Genomic DNA, 17,748 nt, shown 5'->3' with positions numbered 1-17,748 from the left:
GGAAATAATCCCCAATGCATTTTTCTCATAGACATTTCAAAAAGTATTTATTTAAAGACGGTTACGCCGCGGACAAAGACAACTCGAGTCGTGACAAATCATGACAACAAACACAATATTTTGGACCAAACAAATAATTATTTGTTCGGCCCAAAAAAATGTGTTTATTGTCATGATTTTTCACAACTCGAGTTGGCTTCGTACGAGGCTTAAAAGGTCTTTAAATAAATACTTTTTGAAATGTCTATGAGGGGAAAATGAACAGGGCATTATTTCCTGGGCCCTGGGAGGGGGCGGGACTGGGCCCTGGCGTCGTCATGAAAGGGGGCGGGTCTGCGACCTGGCAACACTTGTCCCCTGCTGCTGACGTCAGCTCAGTTTCCGGTCCTGAAATCTCGCGGCTCCTCCAGTGAGAGTTGCACAGTGTGTGTGTTGTTAGAGAGAGAGAGAGAGAGAGAACACTGTTTACCTCCATCCTTCCTTCCACTCTCTCTCTGCAGCAACATGTCGGACAGCGACTTCTCTGACGCTCAGAGCGACGCGCAGGGAAGCAGCGACGGAGAGGCTGTGGAGGACAACGAGGTACACACACACCATGATGCTAAGCTACATGCTAACGACTCATAATAACTATCACACATACACACACACACACACACACACCATGATGCTAAGCTACATGCTAACGACTCATAATAACTATCACACACACACACCATGATGCTAAGCTACATGCTAACGACTCATAATAACTATCACACACACACACACACACCATGATGCTAAGCTACATGCTAACGACTCATAATAACTATCAAACACACACACACACCATGATGCTAAGCTACATGCTAACGACTCATAATAACACACACACACCATGATGCTAAGCTACATGCTAATGTCTCATAATAACTAACACACACGCACACCCACCATGCTAAATGCTATAACCGTTAGCTGGTAAGGCTAACGAAGCTCTGTGTGTGTGCGTGCGTGCGTGTTGTGTTCTGGTTGAAGGTTCAGCTATTAGCTTCTTTCAGTTAGCTGCTGCTAACGTGCTAATGATGCTAACTAACCGCTGCTTATTTCGTTACATTACTTCATTTGGTCGTTACAGTGGTTCCCAAAGTGGGGTCCGGGGACCCCCAGCGGTCGTCTGAGAGTGTACACATGGAACCACGGGTCCATTTGGTTCCATGTGTACACTCTCAGAGTTACATTAACTTTGACAATATAAATAAAATTGGGGGTACCAGAGATGGAAATGCCATTAAATGGGGGGTCCATAGACTAATGCAGGTCAAAACGGGGGGGGGGGGTCCTTGAAATTAAACAGGTTGAGAATCACTGCTAGAGCCATAACAACCTTCTCTTGACTTATGGGGGTCCCTAGCCGCAATTTGCAACTCTAGATTTTTTTATAATGGGATGAATCTAGAGTTGCAATACCCTCCATTGACTCCCCACTCATCCAATTTGGTTTGTGATCTGATGGTCTTAAACGACATTAAACTCACCAACATTGCAGCTGTAGTCCAAGCTTGAATTATCCTCTTTCAATCTGCCGAGCTTGTTTTTCATAAAAATCCACGTAGACATGTTATGAGCTACTTTCTGTCAAGACATCCTCTGCAGGTGATTATTTTTCTAAGTGTTGCAGTTTGGAAGCACTCGTTTTTCTTAACGGGTCGCGCTGCTGCCTCCTGCATTATGTGCAAATTCGAAACAGGTGGTACGCAGGGCCGTTCAGTAACAGGTGGTACGCAGGGCCATTCAGTGACATACGACGAGTGCTTCCAAACTCCAGCACTTAGAAAAAGAATCACCTGCACAGAATTTCTTGACAGAAAGTATCTCATAACATGTCTACGGTGGATTTTTATGAAAAACAAGCTCGGCAGATTGAAAGAGGATAATTCAAGCTTGGCCTAGAGCTGCAATGTTGGTGAGTTTAACGTCGTTTAAGACAAGCAGATCGCAAACGCAATTTGGATGCATGGGGAGGCAATGGAGGTTATTGCAACTCTAGATTCATCCCATTATAAAAAAATCTAGCTTTGCAAATTGCGGCTAGGGGGTCCCTGGCATATCTTTTCACATGGGGGTCCGCGGGGCTAATGATGAGTGTCATTTTGGGGGTCCTTGACATGAACAGGTCTGCGGCCCCGCCCCCTTTAGGAACGTTGTATACATATTATACCTGGTCAGAGATTAAAATAGGGTGCATTTTGCATCCCAAAACGCAGTTTATAGTTAAGGGATGCAATAAAACAACCACCTCTGCATCCACAGGATGCATTACTGTACTACTGTACTGTTTTGAATTCTAGTTTATTTTGCTAGCTTTAGTTATAATAATAATTTCTTCTGTTTTCTACATGAATATAACCACATTATAACCATATAAAAATGAAATTGGAGTTAAATACTGCAATTTGTGAAAATGGCAAAATATGGCTCCTAACGTCGTTGAAGTGGGACTCATAAAATGTCCCTGGGACTCATCTAAAAGACCATCCCTGCATCCCAGGACTCAGTACATTGAAAACTTATTTACATCACTGCCTTGTGTTGTACTAGCCGCAATTTGCAACTCTAGATTTTTTTTATAATGGGATGAATCTAAAGTTGCAATAACCTCCATTGACTCCCCACTCATCCAAATTGCGTTTGCGATCTGCTTGTCTTAAACGACGTTAAACTCACCAACATTGCAGCTCTAGGCCAAGCTTGAATTATCCTCTTTCAATCTGCCGAGCTTGTTTTTCATAGAAATCCACCGTAGACATGTTATGAGCTACTTTCTGTCAAGACATTCTGTGCAAATTCTGTGCTGGAGTTTGGAAGCACTCGTCGTATGTCACTGAACGGCCCAGCGTACCACCTGTTTCAAATCTGCACATAATGCAGAAGGCAGCAGTGTGACCCGTTAATAAAAACGAGTGCTTCCAAACTCCAGCACTTAGAAAAATAATCACATACATATAATTTCTTGACAGAAAGTAGCTCATAACATGTCTACGGTGGATTTTTATGAAAAACAAGCTCGGCAGATTGAAAGAGGATAATTCAAGCTTGGCCTAGAGCTGCAATGTTGGTGAGTTTAACGTCGTTTAAGACAAGCAGATCGCAAACGCAAATGGATGAGTGGGGAGTCAATGGAGGGTGGGGAGTCAATGGAGGGTATTGGTGGTGAGTGGGGAGTCAATGGAGGGTATTGGTGGTGAGTGGGGAGTCAATGGAGAGTATTGGTGGTGAGTGGGGACCACCAGTGGGCCTTGAGGGGGTTCCAGGTGGCCCGGGGACCACCAGTGGGCCTTGAGGGGGTTCCAGGTGGTCCGGGGACCACCAGTGGGCTTTGAGGGGGTTCCAGGTGGCCCGGGGACCACCAGTGGGCCTTGAGGTGGTTCCAGGTGGCCCGGGGACCACCAGTGGGCCTTGAGGGGGTTCCAGGTGGTCCGGGGACCACCAGAGGGCCTTGAGGGGCCCATGCAGCTGAATGATGGAGAGTTGGTAACCAAATGGACCTGTATTAGATCTTTAATTCATGAGAGCGTTAGCCCATTCTGAACGGGAACCCCTTTTGGTGCCACCGAGTGGCTCGCTATGAGCTTGTAGATCTGCTATTTTTCAATATCTAAAGTATAACATAATGCTTAGTTAAAACACCAAAAGGGGTTCTCGCCCAGAATGGGTTAATAAAGTATTCAATCAATAAATAAATAGCATATTATATACTCTTTTTCTAAGTGTCTGTTTTCACAACTGAATGAGATCAGTACACAAATTAAATGTAGAATTATTTTACATTTTTATGTATTTTTTTTTTGCTGGTGAAAACCGATTAAATAATCTGTTTTTTTTTTTTATAGACCGTTCCGATACCCATATGGCATTTTTATAGACCGCTCCGATACCCATATGGCATTTTTATAGACCGTTCCGATACCCATATGGCATTTTTATAGACCGTTCCGATACCCATATGGCATTTTTATAGACCGTTCCGATATTGTTTATGTGGTATATATTAATCTGTCTAACAGCAACACAGTTCCTTAACCCATTTAGACCAAAAGAATGTCTTCTAAATCCTGACGGTTTTCTGAAAAACCCTCATGTTTCTATATCAGTGGTTCTCTAAACTATTTCAGGTCAAGGAGGCCCAAAAATATCTGTATTTGGCCGCCGACCCCGATCTGAAAATATGTAGTTCCAGGGACCCCTCCCCCAGAAGGATTTGAGTTCAAAAACGTTCGCTCTGAAAGAATATATATATTCCAAATTTGCGCCACATTTTCACGATTCCCCCCCCCCCCCCCCCAAACATAGCAGACCTACAAGCTCGAGTGCCGCGCTATGAGCTTGTAGATCTGCTATTTTTCAATATTCTAAAGTATAACATAATGTTTAAACACATCCAGAACACCAATGGGCGTTCCCGTACTGAATGGGCTAGTGGATGACGGTCCGTGCCAATAGGGGTTCTGAATGGGCTAGTGGATGACGGTCCGTACCAATAGGGGTTCTGAAGGGGCTAGTGGATGACGGTCCGTACCAATAGGGGTTCTGAAGGGGCTAGTGGATGACGGTCCGTACCAATAGGGGTTCTGAAGGGGCTAGTGGATGACGGTCCGTACCAATAGGGGTTCTGAAGGGGCTAGTGGATGACGGTCCGTACCAATAGGGGTTCTGAAGGGGCTAGTGGATGACGGTCCGTACCAATAGGGGTTCTGAAGGGGCTAGTGGATGACGGTCCGTGCCAATAGGGGTTCTGAAGGGGCTAGTGGATGACGGTCCGTACCAATAGGGGTTCTGAAGGGGCTAGTGGATGACGGTCCGTACCAATAGGGGTTCTGAAGGGGCTAGTGGATGACGGTCCGTACCAATAGGGGTTCTGAAGGGGCTAGTGGATGACGGTCCGTACCAATAGGGGTTCTGAATGGGCTAGTGGATGACGGTCCGTGCCAATAGGGGTTCTGAATGGGCTAGTGGATGACGGTCCGTGCCAATAGGGGTTCTGAAGGGGCTAGTGGATGACGGTCCGTACCAATAGGGGTTCTGAAGGGGCTAGTGGATGACGGTCCGTACCAATAGGGGTTCTGAAGGGGCTAGTGGATGACGGTCCGTGCCAATAGGGGTTCTGAAGGGGCTAGTGGATGACGGTCCGTACCAATAGGGGTTCTGAAGGGGCTAGTGGATGACGGTCCGTACCAATAGGGGTTCTGAAGGGGCTAGTGGATGACGGTCCGTACCAATAGGGGTTCTGAATGGGCTAGTGGATGACGGTCCGTACCAATAGGGGTTCTGAAGGGGCTAGTGGATGACGGTCCGTACCAATAGGGGTTCTGAAGGGGCTAGTGGATGACGGTCCGTGCCAATAGGGGTTCTGAAGGGGCTAGTGGATGACGGTCCGTACCAATAGGGGTTCTGAAGGGGCTAGTGGATGACGGTCCGTACCAATAGGGGTTCTGAAGGGGCTAGTGGATGGCGGTCCGTGCCAATAGGGGTTCTGAATGGGCTAGTGGATGACGGTCCGTACCAATAGGGGTTCTGAATGGGCTAGTGGATGACGGTCCGTACCAATAGGGGTTCTGAAGGGGCTAGTGGATGACGGTCCGTGCCAATAGGGGTTCTGAAGGGGCTAGTGGATGACGGTCCGTACCAATAGGGGTTCTGAAGGGGCTAGTGGATGACGGTCCGTGCCAATAGGGGTTCTGAAGGGGCTAGTGGATGACGGTCCGTACCAATAGGGGTTCTGAAGGGGCTAGTGGATGACGGTCCGTACCAATAGGGGTTCTGAAGGGGCTAGTGGATGACGGTCCGTGCCAATAGGGGTTCTGAAGGGGCTAGTGGATGACGGTCCGTACCAATAGGGGTTCTGAAGGGGCTAGTGGATGACGGTCCGTACCAATAGGGGTTCTGAATGGGCTAGTGGATGGCGGTCCGTACCAATAGGGGTTCTGAAGGGGCTAGTGGATGACGGTCCGTACCAATAGGGGTTCTGAAGGGGCTAGTGGATGACGGTCCGTACCAATAGGGGTTCTGAATGGGCTAGTGGATGACGGTCCGTACCAATAGGGGTTCTGAATGGGCTAGTGGATGGCGGTCCGTACCAATAGGGGTTCTGAAGGGGCTAGTGGATGACGGTCCGTACCAATAGGGGTTCTGAAGGGGCTAGTGGATGACGGTCCGTACCAATAGGGGTTCTGAAGGGGCTAGTGGATGACGGTCCGTACCAATAGGGGTTCTGAAGGGGCTAGTGGATGACGGTCCGTACCAATAGGGGTTCTGAAGGGGCTAGTGGATGACGGTCCGTGCCAATAGGGGTTCTGAAGGGGCTAGTGGATGACGGTCCGTGCCAATAGGGGTTCTGAATGGGCTAGTGGATGACGGTCCGTACCAATAGGGGTTCTGAAGGGGCTAGTGGATGACGGTCCGTACCAATAGGGGTTCTGAAGGGGCTAGTGGATGACGGTCCGTACCAATAGGGGTTCTGAAGGGGCTAGTGGATGACGGTCCGTACCAATAGGGGTTCTGAAGGGGCTAGTGGATGGCGGTCCGTGCCAATAGGGGTTCTGAAGGGGCTAGTGGATGACGGTCCGTACCAATAGGGGTTCTGAAGGGGCTAGTGGATGACGGTCCGTACCAATAGGGGTTCTGAAGGGGCTAGTGGATGACGGTCCGTACCAATAGGGGTTCTGAAGGGGCTAGTGGATGACGGTCCGTGCCAATAGGGGTTCTGAAGGGGCTAGTGGATGACGGTCCGTACCAATAGGGGTTCTGAATGGGCTAGTGGATGACGGTCCGTACCAATAGGGGTTCTGAAGGGGCTAGTGGATGACGGTCCGTACCAATAGGGGTTCTGAAGGGGCTAGTGGATGACGGTCCGTACCAATAGGGGTTCTGAAGGGGCTAGTGGATGACGGTCCGTACCAATAGGGGTTCTGAAGGGGCTAGTGGATGACGGTCCGTACCAATAGGGGTTCTGAAGGGGCTAGTGGATGACGGTCCGTGCCAATAGGGGTTCTGAATGGGCTAGTGGATGACGGTCCGTACCAATAGGGGTTCTGAATGGGCTAGTGGATGACGGTCCGTACCAATAGGGGTTCTGAATGGGCTAGTGGATGACGGTCCGTACCAATAGGGGTTCTGAAGGGGCTAGTGGATGACGGTCCGTACCAATAGGGGTTCTGAAGGGGCTAGTGGATGACGGTCCGTGCCAATAGGGGTTCTGAATGGGCTAGTGGATGACGGTCCGTACCAATAGGGGTTCTGAATGGGCTAGTGGATGACGGTCCGTACCAATAGGGGTTCTGAATGGGCTAGTGGATGACGGTCCGTGCCAATAGGGGTTCTGAAGGGGCTAGTGGATGACGGTCCGTACCAATAGGGGTTCTGAAGGGGCTAGTGGATGGCGGTCCGTGCCAATAGGGGTTCTGAATGGGCTAGTGGATGACGGTCCGTACCAATAGGGGTTCTGAAGGGGCTAGTGGATGACGGTCCGTACCAATAGGGGTTCTGAAGGGGCTAGTGGATGACGGTCCGTACCAATAGGGGTTCTGAAGGGGCTAGTGGATGACGGTCCGTACCAATAGGGGTTCTGAAGGGGCTAGTGGATGACGGTCCGTACCAATAGGGGTTCTGAAGGGGCTAGTGGATGACGGTCCGTACCAATAGGGGTTCTGAATGGGCTAGTGGATGACGGTCCGTACCAATAGGGGTTCTGAATGGGCTAGTGGATGACGGTCCGTACCAATAGGGGTTCTGAATGGGCTAGTGGATGACGGTCCGTACCAATAGGGGTTCTGAATGGGCTAGTGGATGACGGTCCGTACCAATAGGGGTTCTGAATGGGCTAGTGGATGACGGTCCGTACCAATAGGGGTTCTGAAGGGGCTAGTGGATGACGGTCCGTGCCAATAGGGGTTCTGAAGGGGCTAGTGGATGACGGTCCGTACCAATAGGGGTTCTGAAGGGGCTAGTGGATGACGGTCCGTACCAATAGGGGTTCTGAAGGGGCTAGTGGATGACGGTCCGTGCCAATAGGGGTTCTGAAGGGGCTAGTGGATGACGGTCCGTGCCAATAGGGGTTCTGAATGGGCTAGTGGATGACGGTCCGTACCAATAGGGGTTCTGAAGGGGCTAGTGGATGACGGTCCGTACCAATAGGGGTTCTGAAGGGGCTAGTGGATGACGGTCCGTGCCAATAGGGGTTCTGAATGGGCTAGTGGATGACGGTCCGTGCCAATAGGGGTTCTGAAGGGGCTAGTGGATGACGGTCCGTACCAATAGGGGTTCTGAATGGGCTAGTGGATGACGGTCCGTACCAATAGGGGTTCTGAAGGGGCTAGTGGATGACGGTCCGTACCAATAGGGGTTCTGAAGGGGCTAGTGGATGACGGTCCGTACCAATAGGGGTTCTGAAGGGGCTAGTGGATGACGGTCCGTACCAATAGGGGTTCTGAATGGGCTAGTGGATGACGGTCCGTACCAATAGGGGTTCTGAATGGGCTAGTGGATGACGGTCCGTGCCAATAGGGGTTCTGAAGGGGCTAGTGGATGACGGTCCGTGCCAATAGGGGTTCTGAAGGGGCTAGTGGATGACGGTCCGTGCCAATAGGGGTTCTGAATGGGCTAGTGGATGACGGTCCGTGCCAATAGGGGTTCTGAAGGGGCTAGTGGATGACGGTCCGTACCAATAGGGGTTCTGAATGGGCTAGTGGATGACGGTCCGTACCAATAGGGGTTCTGAAGGGGCTAGTGGATGACGGTCCGTACCAATAGGGGTTCTGAAGGGGCTAGTGGATGACGGTCCGTGCCAATAGGGGTTCTGAATGGGCTAGTGGATGACGGTCCGTACCAATAGGGGTTCTGAAGGGGCTAGTGGATGACGGTCCGTGCCAATAGGGGTTCTGAAGGGGCTAGTGGATGACGGTCCGTACCAATAGGGGTTCTGAAGGGGCTAGTGGATGACGGTCCGTGCCAATAGGGGTTCTGAAGGGGCTAGTGGATGACGGTCCGTACCAATAGGGGTTCTGAAGGGGCTAGTGGATGACGGTCCGTACCAATAGGGGTTCTGAAGGGGCTAGTGGATGACGGTCCGTACCAATAGGGGTTCTGAAGGGGCTAGTGGATGACGGTCCGTACCAATAGGGGTTCTGAAGGGGCTAGTGGATGACGGTCCGTACCAATAGGGGTTCTGAAGGGGCTAGTGGATGACGGTCCGTACCAATAGGGGTTCTGAAGGGGCTAGTGGATGACGGTCCGTACCAATAGGGGTTCCCGTACAGTTTGACGGACCGTTGATTCAATTAACACTTACTTCAGTGTGTGTGTGTGTGTGTGTGTGTGTGTGTGTGTGTGTGTGTGTGTGTGTGTGTGTGTGTGTGTGTGTGTGTGTGTGTGTGTGTGTGTGTGTGTGTGTGTGTGTGTGTGTGTGTGTGTGTGTGTGTGTGTGTGTGTGTGTGTGTGTGTGTGTGTGTGTGTGTGTGTGTGTGTGTGTGTGTGTGTGGTTTATGCCTTGCTTTTCTTTTCTTTCTTTCTCCATTGCTCTGTGAAGCACTTTGAGCTGCATTTCATGTCATGAAAGGTGCTATACAATAAAGCTTTATTATTATTATTAGAGCAGAAATCATACAGGCTGGGCCAGGCTAACCCATGTGATGTGTGTGTGTGTGTGTGTGTGCGTGCGTCTCTCAGGAGGAGACGGCCAGTCCTGTGGGCAGTGATAAGGTCGCTGAGGAGGAGGGGGAGGATCTGGAGGATGAGGACGAGTACGATGAAGAGGAGGAGGAAGATGACGACGACAGACCCCGAAAGAAACCTCGACACGGAGGCTTCATTCTGGACGAGGCTGGTACGGTGCACGCACGCACGCACTCATGATCAGAGCTTCCGTTGCTCCAGACTGTACGACGGAAGCATTTATATTTGACCGTATGCAGGTGGATCACATACCGTATGTAGGTGGATCAGGTGGATCACATCCCGTATGTAGGTGGATCACATGCCGTATGTAGGTGGATCACATACCGTATGTAGGTGGATCACATACCGTATGTAGGTGGATCACATGGATCACATACCGTATGTAGGTGGATCACATGCCGTATGTAGGTGGATCACATGGATCACATACCGTATGTAGGTGGATCACATGCCGTATGTAGGTGGATCACATACCGTATGTAGGTGGATCACATGGATCACATACCGTATGTAGGTGGATCACATGGATCACATACCGTATGTAGGTGGATCACATGGATCACATACCGTATGTAGGTGGATCACATGGATCACATACCGTATGTAGGTGGATCACATACCGTATGTAGGTGGATCACATGCCGTATGTAGGTGGATCACATGCCGTATGTAGGTGGATCACATGGATCACATACCGTATGTAGGTGGATCACATACCGTATGTAGGTGGATCACAAACCGTATGTAGGTGGATCACAAACCGTATGTAGGTGGATCACATGCCGTATGTAGGTGGATCACATACCGTATGTAGGTGGATCACAAACCGTATGTAGGTGGATCACATGCCGTATGTAGGTGGATCACATACCGTATGTAGGTGGATCACATACCGTATGTAGGTGGATCACATGCCGTATGTAGGTGGATCACATGCCGTATGTAGGTGGATCACATGCCGTATGTAGGTGGATCACATACCGTATGTAGGTGGATCACATACCGTATGTAGGTGGATCACAAACCGTATGTAGGTGGATCACATGCCGTATGTAGGTGGATCACATACCGTATGTAGGTGGATCACATACCGTATGTAGGTGGATCACATACCGTATGTAGGTGGATCAGGTGGATCACATACCGTATGTAGGTGGATCACATACCGTATGTAGGTGGATCACATACCGTATGTAGGTGGATCACATACCGTATGTAGGTGGATCACATACCGTATGTAGGTGGATCAGGTGGATCACATACCGTATGTAGGTGGATCACATACCGTATGTAGGTGGATCACATGCCGTATGTAGGTGGATCACATACCGTATGTAGGTGGATCACATGCCGTATGTAGGTGGATCACATGCCGTATGTAGGTGGATCACATACCGTATGTAGGTGGATCACATGCCGTATGTAGGTGGATCACATACCGTATGTAGGTGGATCACATGCCGTATGTAGGTGGATCACATACCGTATGTAGGTGGATCACAAACCGTATGTAGGTGGATCACATGCCGTATGTAGGTGGATCACATGCCGTATGTAGGTGGATCACATACCGTATGTAGGTGGATCACATACCGTATGTAGGTGGATCACAAACCGTATGTAGGTGGATCACATACCGTATGTAGGTGGATCACATACCGTATGTAGGTGGATCACATACCGTATGTAGGTGGATCACATGCCGTATGTAGGTGGATCACATACCGTATGTAGGTGGATCACATGCCGTATGTAGGTGGATCACATGCCGTATGTAGGTGGATCAGGTGGATCACATCCCGTATGTAGGTGGATCACATGCCGTATGTAGGTGGATCACATGCCGTATGTAGGTGGATCACATACCGTATGTAGGTGGATCACATACCGTATGTAGGTGGATCACATACCGTATGTAGGTGGATCACAAACCGTATGTAGGTGGATCACATGCCGTATGTAGGTGGATCACATACCGTATGTAGGTGGATCACATGCCGTATGTAGGTGGATCACATGCCGTATGTAGGTGGATCACATACCGTATGTAGGTGGATCACATACCGTATGTAGGTGGATCACATACCGTATGTAGGTGGATCACAAACCGTATGTAGGTGGATCACATGCCGTATGTAGGTGGATCACATACCGTATGTAGGTGGATCACATACCGTATGTAGGTGGATCACATGCCGTATGTAGGTGGATCAGGTGGATCACAAACCGTATGTAGGTGGATCACATGCCGTATGTAGGTGGATCACATGCCGTATGTAGGTGGATCACATACCGTATGTAGGTGGATCACATACCGTATGTAGGTGGATCACATGCCGTATGTAGGTGGATCACATGCCGTATGTAGGTGGATCACATGCCGTATGTAGGTGGATCACAAACCGTATGTAGGTGGATCACATGCCGTATGTAGGTGGATCACATGCCGTATGTAGGTGGATCACATGCCGTATGTAGGTGGATCACATGCCGTATGTAGGTGGATCACAAACCGTATGTAGGTGGATCACAAACCGTATGTAGGTGGATCACATACCGTATGTAGGTGGATCACATGCCGTATGTAGGTGGATCACATGCCGTATGTAGGTGGATCACATGCCGTATGTAGGTGGATCACATGCCGTATGTAGGTGGATCACATACCGTATGTAGGTGGATCACATACCGTATGTAGGTGGATCACAAACCGTATGTAGGTGGATCACATGCCGTATGTAGGTGGATCACATACCGTATGTAGGTGGATCACATACCGTATGTAGGTGGATCACATACCGTATGTAGGTGGATCACATACCGTATGTAGGTGGATCACATGCCGTATGTAGGTGGATCACATGCCGTATGTAGGTGGATCACATGCCGTATGTAGGTGGATCACATGCCGTATGTAGGTGGATCACATACCGTATGTAGGTGGATCACATACCGTATGTAGGTGGATCACATACCGTATGTAGGTGGATCACATACCGTATGTAGGTGGATCACATACCGTATGTAGGTGGATCACATACCGTATGTAGGTGGATCACAAACCGTATGTAGGTGGATCACATGCCGTATGTAGGTGGATCACATGCCGTATGTAGGTGGATCACATACCGTATGTAGGTGGATCACATACCGTATGTAGGTGGATCACATACCGTATGTAGGTGGATCACATACCGTATGTAGGTGGATCACATACCGTATGTAGGTGGATCACATACCGTATGTAGGTGGATCACATGCCGTATGTAGGTGGATCACATACCGTATGTAGGTGGATCACATACCGTATGTAGGTGGATCACATGCCGTATGTAGGTGGATCACATACCGTATGTAGGTGGATCACATGCCGTATGTAGGTGGATCACATACCGTATGTAGGTGGATCACAAACCGTATGTAGGTGGATCACATGCCGTATGTAGGTGGATCACATGCCGTATGTAGGTGGATCACATACCGTATGTAGGTGGATCACATACCGTATGTAGGTGGATCACAAACCGTATGTAGGTGGATCACATGCCGTATGTAGGTGGATCACATACCGTATGTAGGTGGATCACATGCCGTATGTAGGTGGATCACAAACCGTATGTAGGTGGATCACATGCCGTATGTAGGTGGATCACATGCCGTATGTAGGTGGATCACATACCGTATGTAGGTGGATCACATACCGTATGTAGGTGGATCACATGCCGTATGTAGGTGGATCACATACCGTATGTAGGTGGATCACATGCCGTATGTAGGTGGATCACATGCCGTATGTAGGTGGATCAGGTGGATCACATCCCGTATGTAGGTGGATCACATGCCGTATGTAGGTGGATCACATGCCGTATGTAGGTGGATCACATGGATCACATACCGTATGTAGGTGGATCAGGTGGATCACATCCCGTATGTAGGTGGATCAGGTGGATCACATCCCGTATGTAGGTGGATCAGGTGGATCACATCCCGTATGTAGGTGGATCAGGTGGATCACATGCCGTATGTAGGTGGATCAGGTGGATCACATGCCGTATGTAGGTGGATCACATACCGTATGTAGGTGGATCAGGTGGATCACATCCCGTATGTAGGTGGATCAGGTGGATCACATGCCGTATGTAGGTGGATCAGGTGGATCACATGCCGTATGTAGGTGGATCACATACCGTATGTAGGTGGATCACATACCGTATGTAGGTGGATCACATGCCGTATGTAGGTGGATCACATACCGTATGTAGGTGGATCAGGTGGATCACATCCCGTATGTAGGTGGATCAGGTGGATCACATGCCGTATGTAGGTGGATCACATACCGTATGTAGGTGGATCACATGCCGTATGTAGGTGGATCACATGCCGTATGTAGGTGGATCACATGCCGTATGTAGGTGGATCACATGCCGTATGTAGGTGGATCACATGCCGTATGTAGGTGGATCACATGCCGTATGTAGGTGGATCACATACCGTATGTAGGTGGATCACATGCCGTATGTAGGTGGATCACATGCCGTATGTAGGTGGATCACATGCCGTATGTAGGTGGATCACATGCCGTATGTAGGTGGATCACATGCCGTATGTAGGTGGATCACATACCGTATGTAGGTGGATCACATGCCGTATGTAGGTGGATCACATGCCGTATGTAGGTGGATCACATGCCGTATGTAGGTGGATCACATACCGTATGTAGGTGGATCACATGCCGTATGTAGGTGGATCACATACCGTATGTAGGTGGATCACATGGATCACATACCGTATGTAGGTGGATCACATGCCGTATGTAGGTGGATCAGGTGGATCACATACCGTATGTAGGTGGATCAGGTGGATCACATACCGTATGTAGGTGGATCAGGTGGATCACATGCCGTATGTAGGTGGATCACATGCCGTATGTAGGTGGATCAGGTGGATCACATACCGTATGTAGGTGGATCAGGTGGATCACATACCGTATGTAGGTGGATCAGGTGGATCACATACCGTATGTAGGTGGATCAGGTGGATCACATACCGTATGTAGGTGGATCAGGTGGATCACATGCCGTATGTAGGTGGATCACATGCCGTATGAAAACGGCAACATTGACTATGTATCGTATCGTGATGCAGATAATCGGTATCGAATAATGGTTTTGCTATGCAAATTATCGATTGTATTAATACTACATGTTTATGACATTTAGCAATTTTTTTGAAGAAAAAGGGGGGTTTAATTACTTAGTTTAAAATAATGTCAATGTATTTTAAATAGTTACTGTATCGATTTATAATCATTGAATCGGATCGCCATAATGAACCAATATGGTCGTATCGTCAACCATGTATCGTATCGTCAACCATGTATCGTATCGTCAACCACGTATCGTATCGTCAACCACGTATCGTATCGTCAACCATGTATCGTATCGTCAACCATGTATCGTATCGTCAACCATGTATCGTGATACGTATCGTTCATGTGGTCAGTGAAGTGATGACCTCATCGTCTGTCTAGATGTATAGACTATAAGGACACATCCAGGGTTCATGTGGTCAGTGAAGTGTTGACCGTCTGTCCGTCTTCTCTGTCTAGACGTGGACGATGAGTACGAGGACGAAGACCCATGGGAGGAGGGAGCCGAGGACATCTTGGAGAAGGGTGAGCAGGAACGCACACACGCACGCACACACGCACGCACGCCACGCACGCACGCACATGTCAGAACTGTATTTCTGTCATATCTATCTATCTTATTATATTATTATGTGCAGGGCCATATCTATCTATCATATCTGCCGATACCCATTCCGATATTACGCAGAGGACCACAATGGAAACAAGCCTGTAGGCCGTAGAGGGGCTGATTGGCCCAAAGCCTGCTAACCCATTTTGACAAAATAAAATAAAGAAGTCTTCTGAAATAATATATATATTCAAAGATTTTCACGATTTTTCCAAAAATAGCAGACCTCCAAGCTCGTAGCGCGCCACTCGGTAGCTAAAGTACAACATAATGCTTAGTTAAAACACCAAAAGGGGTTCTCGCCCAGAATGGGTTAATAAAGTATTCAATCAATAAATAAATAGCATATTATATACTCTTTTTCCAAGTGTCTGTTTTCACAACTGAATGAGATCAGTACACAAATTACATGTAGAATTATTTTAAATTTTTATATTTTTTGCTGGTGAAAACCGATTAAATCTGTTTTTTTTATAGACCGTTCCGATACCCATATGGCATTTTTATGCCGATTATGCTACCGAATAATCGTGCATTCCTACTGGAAAGGTTTTGGAAAGTGTTCGTTAAGAATGCGAGGCGGGGTTGGCGAAAGGGCCTTTCTGTGTGGAGTTTGCATGTTCTCCCCGTGTCCCCTAGGGTAGGTACCCTCACATGTTCTCCCCGTGTCCCCTAGGGTAGGTACCCTCACATGTTCTCCCCGTGTCCCCTAGGGTAGGTACCCTCACATGTTCTCCCCGTGTCCCCTAGGGTAGGTACCCTCACATGTTCTCCCCGTGTCCCCTAGGGTAGGTACCCTCACATGTTCTCCCCGTGTCCCCTAGGGTAGGTACCCTCACATGTTCTCCCCGTGTCCCCTAGGGTAGGTACCCTCACATGTTCTCCCCGTGTCCCCTAGGGTAGGTACCCTCACATGTTCTCCCCGTGTCCCCTAGGGTAGGTACCCTCACATGTTCTCCCCGTGTCCCCTAGGGTAGGTACCCTCACATGTTCTCCCCGTGTCCCCTAGGGTAGGTACCCTCACATGTTCTCCCCGTGTCCCCTAGGGTAGGTACCCTCACATGTTCTCCCCGTGTCCCCTAGGGTAGGTACCCTCACATGTTCTCCCCGTGTCCCCTAGGGTAGGTACCCTCACATGTTCTCCCCGTGTCCCCTAGGGTAGGTACCCTCACATGTTCTCCCCGTGTCCCCTAGGGTAGGTACCCTCACATGTTCTCCCCGTGTCCCCTAGGGTAGGTACCCTCACATGTTCTCCCCGTGTCCCCTAGGGTAGGTACCCTCACATGTTCTCCCCGTGTCCCCTAGGGTAGGTACCCTCACATGTTCTCCCCGTGTCCCCTAGGGTAGGTACCCTCACATGTTCTCCCCGTGTCCCCTAGGGTAGGTACCCTCACATGTTCTCCCTGTGTCCCCTAGGGTAGGTACCCTCACAAAAACATGCAGTAATCCTGGTCTCTAAACCGCCTCCCCCTGGCCAGCCGGGGCGCCTGATGGAGGGGAAAGGAACTGGTCGGAATAACGTGTTCCTTCCACGCGCTACGTCCAACCAGGAAAACTCCCTGGTTGGATGGAGGAGCAACTTGGACACGCAGGCATGAAGGAAGCATGAGTTCAAGTCCGTTGCTCTCCCCAGGTTGGCGGAGGGTTTGTAGAGCCCAGGATCACATTAGATAATTGACACAGGGGTGAACAATGGGTTACATAATCGTGGGATAAAACATGTATAAAACAAATGACATGTTGGCTGGGTTTGTGACTGTGCTCTCCCTGTCTTCGCCAACAACAACATCCCTCTCTCTGATCTGAAACGATGCATGTCCTCCTCCTTCAGTCAACGGTAATTTATGACCGACCTTATCGTTGCTTTGAGCGATGTCATCCATCCATCCGTCCGTCCATCGTGTCTTAACGAGTCAAAGTGGATCCATTTAATGATCGCCAACATCTCCGGTTGACACTTTTATTTAAGTATTTTATTTAATTTTTTCTTCCCATGATCAATAACTCCATCCCATTCCAGCTCTTCTGCATTTTGGAAGTCTTGAATCCATAGACCATTTGTGACCGTTTCTGACCGAGGATAAGTCATTGAATATGTTTTAATTTTCGTTTTTCGTTTCCCATGTCATATGAAAGCAGGGAATCACAGCTTCAAATTGACATATTGGTTGTTCAGTTTGACCCACCAGTTTTAGAGATATGGCTTATAGAGTAATGTCTTGCAGAGAAACGCCAAGTTGAGAAAACGGGCTTGAAAGGTTCACTTCTGTGGACT

At 49.0% G+C, this 17,748-nt stretch overlaps 1 protein-coding gene across 1 annotated transcript in view; it reads left to right on the top strand.

Moving 5' to 3' along the window:
- Positions 1-376: 376 nt before the first annotated feature.
- supt5h (SPT5 homolog, DSIF elongation factor subunit) overlaps positions 377-17,748 on the top strand; it is a 102,892-nt gene continuing 85,520 nt past the window's right edge. Inside the window, exons 1-3 of the mRNA XM_079531537.1 lie at positions 377-582; positions 9,706-9,862; positions 15,323-15,388. Coding sequence (XP_079387663.1) covers positions 505-582; positions 9,706-9,862; positions 15,323-15,388 — 301 coding nt within the window. The 5' untranslated portion in view covers positions 377-504. The remainder of the gene's footprint in view (positions 583-9,705; positions 9,863-15,322; positions 15,389-17,748) is intronic.

The sequence above is a fragment of the Electrona antarctica genome, assembly GCF_951216825.1.
Source record: "Electrona antarctica genome assembly, contig: scaffold_102, whole genome shotgun sequence".
Lineage (NCBI taxonomy): Eukaryota > Metazoa > Chordata > Actinopteri > Myctophiformes > Myctophidae > Electrona > Electrona antarctica.
This window is presented reverse-complemented; position numbering and strand designations above follow the sequence as displayed.